The sequence below is a fragment of the Coccinella septempunctata genome, chromosome 3, assembly GCF_907165205.1.
Source record: "Coccinella septempunctata chromosome 3, icCocSept1.1, whole genome shotgun sequence".
Classification (NCBI taxonomy): Eukaryota; Metazoa; Arthropoda; class Insecta; order Coleoptera; family Coccinellidae; genus Coccinella; species Coccinella septempunctata.
Genome location: NC_058191.1, coordinates 17,378,357 through 17,388,192, shown reverse-complemented (window position 1 = coordinate 17,388,192; position 9,836 = coordinate 17,378,357). Strand labels below are relative to the sequence as shown.

Genomic DNA, 9,836 nt, shown 5'->3' with positions numbered 1-9,836 from the left:
GCAACTCCAGGGAGCAGGAAAGAGGCCATACTGCCGGACCTCCGACTGAGGCCCGCCGTACCGCCAACACCGTCAGAACCGTCGCCGCTCACATCGTTGCCGCCCCTACCGAAGTAGAAGGTGAAAATGGATTAGAATTACCGAAAAAAAAAATTACCGATTATTAAAATGATACCATTCCGAAAAATATCTTTTATTGCACCAACCGAAATGGTGGATGCGCTAACCGGAGTAGTAGTCGATTCGTCAAAATATCATTTCAATTCCTAAGGAACTATTGGATCAATTCGAACCAAATCTTGAAACTGCACATAGTTTTCGCATGCATCTCAATATGCACCTCAATTCGAAAACTATGTATAGTTTCAAAATTTGGCTCGAATTGATCCAACAGTTTATGGGAAATTGATATCACACTTTGCCGAATTGACCTCTGAAATCTCAATTCCTATCAGAACTATCGATATGAAATTCAACATGTGCATCCCAATTCGAAAACTATGTGAAGTTTCAAGATTTGGGTCGAAATGATCAAACGGTTTTTGAGAAATTCATATCACACTTTGCCGAATTGACCACAGAAATCTTAATTCCTATCAAAATTATCGAACTGAATGAAACTCAATACGTATATCTCAGTTCAAAAATTGTGTAGAGTTTCGAGATTTGGATCGAATTTTGATGGTCAATGAATAAAAGAATAAGTTCTATTAATCATGAATTGTTCGATCCAGGAGACTCAACTTTCGGAATAATAACTTATGACAAGAATATCCATGAACCTTGACAAGAGCGACTTCGGCAAGTCTGGGAAGAATCGTTTCGGTCCGTCAAAAATGACATATCGGCCTATTTTCCATATCGCATTCGTCCGAAATACGATGCAATGATGAACCCAATAATTGGTACAAATAAAAAACTTTCAAATCCTCGAGATTGCGCAGGAAACTTTCAATTTCAAGTCTTTAGCAATAATTTACCAACCATTCGCCCGTAAAACTTTCGTCAACTTGGCTAATATCGGTCCCACTATATGAAGAAATCCAAAGTGTTAAGGTCAAACATTGTTTGACCTTATTAGTGAAAATAAGGTCAAACAATGTCATTTTCAGCCTCCGAGTCACAAGTGCGACAGGCAACCACGCCCGCCACTGATGTATGTACACAGTTTTCGAATTGAGATGCACATGTTGAATTTCAGTTCGAAAGGACCGTGGGGACCTGTGGACTTCAGTTCAACCTAGGGTTAGGCCCCCACAGTTGTTGGCGGTGTGGCAATGAAGGCCACCACAGGGAGGACTGCCGAGGGGAAAGGACGAAGTTCTGTTCCAGGTGCGACCGTGTGGGAGTCCTTTCCAGGGTGTGTTGCGTTAGAGATAGGGGACCAGGGACCGCCAGAACTGCCTCAGGACCGACCGCAACTCCAGGAAGCAGGACAGAGGCCATACTGCCGGACCTCCGACTGAGGCCCGCCGTACCGCCAACACCGTCAGAACCGTCGCCGCCCACATCGTTGCCCCCCTACCGAAGTAGAAGGTGAAAATGGATTAGAATTACCCAAAAAAAAATTACCGATTATTAAAATGATACCATTCCGAAAAATATCTTTTATTGCACCAACCGAAATGGTGGATGCGCTATCCGGAGTAGTAGTCGATTCGTCAAAATATCATTTCAATTCCTAAGGAACTATTGGATCAATTCGAACCAAATTTTGAAACTGCACATAGTTTTCGCATGCATCTCAATATGCAACTCAATTCGAAAACTATGTACAGTTTCAAAATTTGGCTCGAATTGATCCAACAGTTTATGGGAAATTGATATCACACTTTGCCGAATTGACCTCTGAAATCTCAATTCCTATCAGAACTATCGATATGAAATTCAACATGTGCATCTCAATTCGAAAACTATGTGAAGTTTCAAGATTTAGGTCGAAATGATCAAACGGTTTTTGAGAAATTCATATCACACTTTGCAGAATTGACCACAGAAATCTTAATTCCTATCTGAATTATCGAACTGAATGAAACTCAATACGTATATCTCAGTTCAAAAATTGTGTAGAGTTTCGAGATTTGGATCGAATTTTGATGGTCAATGAATAAAAGAATAAGTTCTATTTATCATGAATTGTTCGATCAAGGAGACTCAACTTTCGGAATAATAACTTAGGACAAGAATATCCATGAACCTTGACAAGAGCCTTTTTCTGGGTTTTAACCATGTAGAGAGGTATTGGCTTCTTTGTCATTGTCGATGTCATTCTGGACACCTCAGCGTCTGATATTCCCTGGAATATCAGGTCGTACTTAATCAACGCAATATCAGCGTCGGTTGGTAAATGCCTAATAACGGCATATATCTTCTTCTCCTCCTTCATTTGGTAGGTAAAAAATTCTTTACCATGCTGCTCGAAGAATGTAGTGATTTTTCTAAAATCATCTACGGTTGACGCGATGATTTTTATACCGTCTTTGACTGTAGTTTTTTTTTTTATAGCAGGGGGAATCTGCGACCGTGAAAACACGGGGCTCTATCTCTCGCCCAGAGGAACCCATTTCTAGGGAACACTGTGGGGTTACTCACTCTCCTGAGTTCGCGACCCACTAAACCTAACCTGCTTTTTGTTGGTTCCGGGCATTTGCCTATAAACCATTTATCCCTTAATCGGTTGATTTCTTCTTGCACATTGTCGTGCTAGGGTTTTCATGTTCGTCCATTTCGGATATCTCTTCTTAGTATAGTTTTAATAAGTTGTCGTACTCATTTTAATCTCTCCTCAATTGATCTCTCGGTCTCTTTTGTAAATTCTCATTCTTCTTCTGTCTTCCTCCGGATCGTAGTCCACTAGTCTCCTGAGTTCTTCGTTTGGATGTTCCTTCGCTGTTTCGAATAACTTTTCAGCTTTCCGCTTCATAAATTCGGTGATGGTTTCCCACTCCAAATCTCGATATATCTGTTTGTTCCTGACAAACCAAGGCGCATCTATGGCACATCGTAGTAGCTTGTTTTCTGTTGCCTGAATTCATTGTATATGGCTCTTTGCCGCGAATCCCCAAGCACCTGATCCATAAGTCAGTTGCGGTCTAGCAACGGCTTTGATTATTTTCAATTTTCTCTCATTTGACATGTGGCTCTTTCTACCTATCAGCGGGTAGAGCATATTCATCGCTGCCTTGGTTTTGTCAACGGCTTGTTTGATATGGCTTCTCCATGTTAGACCTTTGTCTAGGGTGATACCTAAATATTTTGCTTCGTTTTTCCATTCGATTTCTTCTCCATCTACCTCTAGATTTGTTGTAGTTCTTAGTCTCCTCTTCTGCAGTAATATCGCTTGGCTCTTTTGTCCGTTGAGTTTTATTTTCCATTTAATACACCAGTCATTTATTTCATCTATAGCTTCTTGTAACATTCCTTCTATAATAACTGTAGTTGCACGGTTGTAACAAAATAACAAAAGTAATTTAATGAAAATAACATTGTTCGACCTTAACACTTTGGATTTCTTCAAATAGTGGGACCGATATTAGCCAAGTTGACGAAAATTTTACGGGCGAATGGTTGGTAAATTATTGCTACGGACTTGAAATTTAAAGTTTCCTGCGCAATCTCGAGGATTTTAAAGTTTTTTATTTGTACCAATTATTGGGTTCATCATTGCATCGTATTTCGGACGAATGCGATATGGAAAATAGGCCGATATGTCATTTTTGACGGACCGAAACGATTCTTCCCAGACTTGCCGAAGTCGCTCTTGTCAAGGTTCATGGATATTCTTGTCATAAGTTATTATTCCGAAAGTTGAGTCTCCTTGATCGAACAATTCATGATAAATAGAACTTATTCTTTTATTCATTGACCATCAAAATTCGATCCAAATCTCGAAACTCTACACAATTTTTGAACTGAGATATACGTATTGAGTTTCATTCAGTTCGATAATTCAGATAGGAATTAAGATTTCTGTGGTCAATTCGGCAAAGTGTGATATGAATTTCTCAAAAACCGTTTGATCATTTCGACCCAAATCTTGAAACTTCACATAGTTTTCGAATTGAGTTGCATATTGAGATGCATGCGAAAACTATGTGCAGTTTCAAGATTTGGTTAGAATTGATCCAATAGTTCCTTAGGAATTGAAATGATTTTGACGAATCGACTACTACTCCGGTTAGCGCATCCACCATTTCGGTTGGTGCAATAAAAGATATTTTTCGGAACGGTATCATTTTAATAATTGGTAATTTTTTTTTCGGTAATTCTAATCCATTTTCACCTTCTACTTCGGTAGGGGCGGCAACGATGTGGGCGGCGACGGTTCTGACGGTGTTGGCGGTACGGCGGGCCTCAGTCGGAGGTCCGGCAGTATGGCCTCTGTCCTGCTCCCTGGAGTTGCGGTCGGTCCTGAGGCAGTTCTGGCGGTCCCTGGTCCCCTATCTCTAACGCAACACACCCTGGAAAGAACCCCCACACGGCCGCACCTGGAACAGAACTTCGTCCTTTCCCCTCGGCAGTCCACCCTGTGGTGGCCTTCATTGCCACACCGCCAGCAACTGTGGGGGCCTAACCCCAGGTAGAACTGAAGTCCACAGGTCCCCACGGTCCTTTCGAACTGAAATTCAACATGTGCATCTCAATTCGCAAACTGTGTACATACACCAGTGGCGGGCGTGGTTGCCTGTCGCACTTGAGACTCGGGGGCTGAAAATAACATTGTTCGACCTTAACACTTTGGATTTCTTCAAATAGTGGGACCGATATTAGCCAAGTTGACGAAAATTTTACGGGCGAATGGTTGGTAAATTATTGCTACGGACTTGAAATTTAAAGTTTCCTGCGCAATCTCGAGGATTTTAAAGTTTTTTATTTGTACCATTTATTGGGTTCATCATTGCATCGTATTTCGGACGAATGCGATATGGAAAATAGGCCGATATGTCATTTTTGACGGACCGAAACGATTCTTCCCAGACTTGCCGAAGTCGCTCTTGTCAAGGTTCATGGATATTCTTGTCATAAGTTATTATTCCGAAAGTTGAGTCTCCTTGATCGAACAATTCATGATAAATAGAACTTATTCTTTTATTCATTGACCATCAAAATTCGATCCAAATCTCGAAACTCTACACAATTTTTGAACTGAGATATACGTATTGAGTTTCATTCAGTTCGATAATTCAGATAGGAATTAAGATTTCTGTGGTCAATTCGGCAAAGTGTGATATGAATTTCTCAAAAACCGTTTGATGATTTCGACCCAAATCTTTAAACTTCACATAGTTTTCGAATTGAGTTGCATATTGAGATGCATGCGAAAACTAGTGAACTGTTCAGAGTGTTCAGTTATCAGTAATATCCGAAGTAAATCCTTGGAAGTGCATTGTGAATTGTCAGCTATTAAACTACTCAAAAGTAATTTAATCATCATATGTATTTATTCATCACCATCGAGAAATCTCGATGCTTTCACTTCTAACTTGGAGCTTATTCTCAATGAACTCGCTATTAATAGGGACAGGGTTGTGATATGTGGTGACTTCAATGTTAAATTTAGCGTCAACCAAGATGTGGATTTTGTTACGGACAGGGAGGCGAAAGTGGTAGTCGATCTCTTGAAATCCTATGGTTTCAAACAAAAAATATTTGAGCCCACCAGGAATCAGAATTGTATAGATAATATATTCACGAACTTTGATGCACTTGGGGAATTGGCTGGAATAATAGACACTGAGTTCTCGGATCACGAAGCACAGTTTCTTCGCGTAGGAACCTTGAATAAGAGTTCGAATTACGTTCACAGAGCATTTAGACCACTAACACAGGCAGGATTCAACGAGATGCATTGTAAACTTGAGAATACATGTTGGGACTTCATAAATGCTGGGCTGGATGGTGCGGAATGTTTTGTAGAATTCCATAACATTTTTGTTGATATATTCTCATCATCTTTCCCCAGGAGGATGAAGAGGACAAAACTCATACAACGGTATTGCGGATGGTTCTCTGAAGAACTTCGAGAAATGAGGGAGACATTACTTTTGGTTCGAAATTTGTACTCTAAGTATAAAACCGAAAATCTGCTTTTAGTGCGAAATGACCTTACCAGGAAATACAGGAAGGCAATAAAGAAAGCTAAAGTTTCTTATTATGACGGAAAAATTGAGTCTTCAAACAATAAATGCAAAACTACTTGGCAACTCGTGAATGACCATCTGGGAAAGAATAGAGTATCACCCCCTATAAACATTGCTCCCGACGTATTCAACAAACATTTTTCCACAGTGCCGGAGACAATTAGAACACGGCTTGCCTCATCGCAGATGGAGTTCGGTCAATCATTTAAGAAGAGGGTTCCACACAACTTAGAATTTGTATTCCGCGAGGTGGGATTCATTGAGGTGCGTGAAATAGTGAAGAGCTTGAGGAATAGCAAATCCACGGATTATTATGACCTTTCGGTGCAGATAATTAAAGCTAATATTAGCTCAATCATTATGCCGTTAACTAAACTGATTAATAAATGTCTACTGACAGGAAAATTCCCAAATTGCTTAAAAATCTCTAAAGTGATCCCAGTTCATAAAAAAGGAGATCGTAAGGATAAAAACAACTATCGTCCCATTTCAATTGTACCGGTGTTCTCCAAGATTCTTGAAAAAGTAATCGCAGGCCAGATAGTAAGCTACTTTGAACAGAATAACTTGTTCTCAGAAAATCAGTTTGGATACCGAAAAGGCAGAAGTACGGTCGATGCTATTATTCACTTCATTGACTTTACTGTCGATTGTTTTGAGCAAGGTGAACATTGCTTGGGATCATTCGTTGACTTCTCAAAAGCCTTCGACTGTGTCGATCGGAATAAGCTGCTTTTTAAACTGGAGAGATACGGATTCAATTCCACAGCCCTAAATTTGATCGATTCATTTTTGAGCGATCGTAGGCAAGCGGTTTACGTGGATAACATGTATTCGGATACGACAGACTTGACCCTTGGGCTGGCACAGGGATCAAATTTGGGACCTGTACTTTTCATAATATACATTAACGATCTGCCCGAATATGTGCCTGAAGTAAAGACAACCCAATTTGTGGATGATACAACATTTGAGGTTAGATCACGTGACCTCGAAGACTTGGCCGAGAAAGCGCGGGTGGCTCTGTCGGGAGCTCTGGAATGGTTTACAGCAAATGGTCTCAGTATGAATGAAGATAAGACACAATCTCTGACCCTGAGTTTGAGAAAGAGATGTGATGTAGACAATGACAGCACGGTTAGGTTCCTGGGAGTGTATCTGGACGCTTCACTTACCTGGAGTACCCATGTTGATGAGCTGACATCCAGTCTGAGTAGAAATATATTTGCCCTGAGGGTTCTTTCCTGTTCGCTGTCCGAGAAAACACTTAGATTGGTCTACTTTGCTCTCGTGGAGAGTAAACTGAGGTATGCTGTCATACTTTGGGGCAACTGTGCTCGACGCGAATCAGTCTTCAGATTGCAGAGACGTGCGATAAGGATTTTGGGAGGATTGAGTTATAGGGAGAACTGCAAGCAAGTTTTCGAAAAGTTGAGAATTTTAACTTTTCCATCAATCTTTATTCTAGAAAACTTACTTTACATCCACGGCAGTGACAAGCATTATCCTTTGCAATCCGACGTACACGAATATGACACAAGAAATAAATCCCTAATCAGAAAAAATTTCTTGAGACTGAAAAAATCCCAAAGCAACCCGGAGTATTGTGCAGCGTCGTTATATAATAGACTGCCTGCTGAGCTGAGAAACCTTTCACATGTCAAATTTAAAAAGCAAATTAAGGAAATATTGTTGGACAATGTTTTTTATTCGATTGATGAGTTCAATTCGTTCTGGAAGTCATGAGATTGTAAACTTTGTTTATCTTATTTGTTAAGTTTCAATTTGTCACGTCCTGTCGTTTTTACAATAAGTGTGTATATTTTATATAAAACTGTGTCGATGTTGATGTTTACCTGACTTGTGGAAACAATTATTACAATTGTAGATACACCAATAAACCATTCATTCATTCATTCATCATATGTGCAGTTTCAAGATTTGGTTCGAATTGATCCAATAGTTCCTTAGGAATTGAAATGATATTTTGACGAATCGACTACTACTCCGGTTAGCGCATCCACCATTTCGGTTGGTGCAATAAAAGATATTTTTCGGAACGGTATCATTTTAATAATCGGTAATTTTTTTTTCGGTAATTCTAATCCATTTTCACCTTCTACCTCGGTAGGGGCGGCAACGGTTCTGACGGTGTTGGCGGTACGGCGGGCCTCAGTCGGGGGTCCGGCAGTATGGCCTCTGTCCTGCTCCCTGGAGTTGCGGTCGGTCCTGAGGCAGTTCTGGCGGTCCCTGGTCCCCTATCTCTAACGCAACACACCCTGGAAAGGACCCCCACACGGCCGCACCTGGAACAGAACTTCGTCCTTTCCCCTCGGCATTCCTCCCTGTGGTGGCCTTCATTGCCACACCGCCAGCAACTGTGGGGGCCTAACCCCAGGTAGAACTGAAGTCCACAGGTCCCCACGGTCCTTTCGAACTGAAATTCAACATGTGCATCTCAATCCGAAAACTATGTTCAGTTTCAAGATTTGGTTCGAATTGATAAAACAGTTTTCGAGGAATTGATATCACACTTTGCCGAATTGACCACTGAAATCTCAATTCCTATCAGAACTATCGAACTGAAATTCACCATGTGCATCTCAATTCGAAAACTGTGTACAGTTTCGAGATTTTTGTCGAATTGATCCAATAGTTCCTTAGGAATTGAAATGATGCTATGTCGTGTTCGATGAAAACATCTTGTCTGACATCGTATCTCTAGCGAGCGAAAATCTATAAAAGTAATATTTGATAGAAAATTCTAGAGGCCCTGAAAAGGACCGGATTTAAATTTTTTTCCTTCCAAAATTATATACGTTTTACTTTTGCTTTTTGGGAGACGTTACTTTCTTCGGAGCCGTTACTGATTTGACCGTTTTTGGTTTCGGTGCTTTGGACTTCTTCGTCGGCTTTTTGTTTGCCTTCTTAGCTTTCGAGGGAGATTTCGTTAATTTTGGCTTCTTTTCTGTTGCAATTGCCGCTCTCTTTTCCGACCTACTCACTAGATAGATGTAGACCTGGCAGGTGATGTGTTCTTCTTGTCGGCTGCCATTGTAGGTGATGCATTCTTATTTGCTCCATCGGCCGACTTGACCAATTTTTTCGCAAATTTCTTCGACGCGTTTGTTGTAGAACCGCCAGCGGCCAATTTGAAAGAGCCAGACGCTTCTTTTCCTTTGGTCTGAATCAAGGAACCGGACTGTACAGCGGTCTTTTCTTATGAACGGTGCAAGTTTTTCAGAATCGACCTTGTAATTCGAACCGATGTATTTCTTGATAGCATGCAACGAGGATCCGCTCCTTTCTTTCAATCCTTTGATGGCACGATTAACCATATCGGAAGTTGGGGGATGGCTGGGTTTGACATGTTTTGACCTTGCTGAGGTTTTTTTCTCAGCTTTTTTCAGCGTCTTACCAACAGCAGTGGCGGGCGTAGTTGCCTGTCGCATTTCAGACTCGGAAGTTGAAAATGACATTGTTTAACCTTTACACCTTAGATTTCTTCTGATAGTGGTACCGATATTAGCGAAGTTGACGGAAATTTGACGGGCGATTGGTTGGTAAATTATTGCTAAGGACTTGAAATTGCAAGGTTCCTGCGCAATCTCGAGGAATTTAGAATTTTTTATTTGTACCAATTATTGGGTTCATCATTGCATCGTATTTCGGACGAATGCGATATGGAAAAAAAGA

At 40.7% G+C, this 9,836-nt stretch overlaps 1 protein-coding gene across 1 annotated transcript; it reads right to left on the bottom strand.

The window, feature by feature from the left end:
* Positions 1-9,144: 9,144 nt before the first annotated feature.
* On the bottom strand, positions 9,145-9,592 carry LOC123310314 (histone H1-like). The gene is made up of 2 exons (XM_044893780.1): positions 9,392-9,592; positions 9,145-9,324 (listed from the first exon to the last, which is right to left on the bottom strand). Exons 1-2 carry the CDS (start codon positions 9,590-9,592, stop codon positions 9,145-9,147), a joined length of 381 nt encoding a protein of 126 aa, XP_044749715.1.
* Positions 9,593-9,836: the final 244 nt, after the last annotated feature.

Excerpts from the sequence above, each read along its gene's own strand:
- LOC123310314 (XM_044893780.1), bottom strand. The coding sequence starts at position 9,592 with ATGCGACAGGCAACTACGCCCGCCACTGCTGTTGGTAAGACGCTGAAA. Across the intron at positions 9,325-9,391 it reads ACATCGGTTCGAATTACAAG|ACCAAAGGAAAAGAAGCGTC; the intron begins GTCGATTCTGAA and ends TCCTTGATTCAG.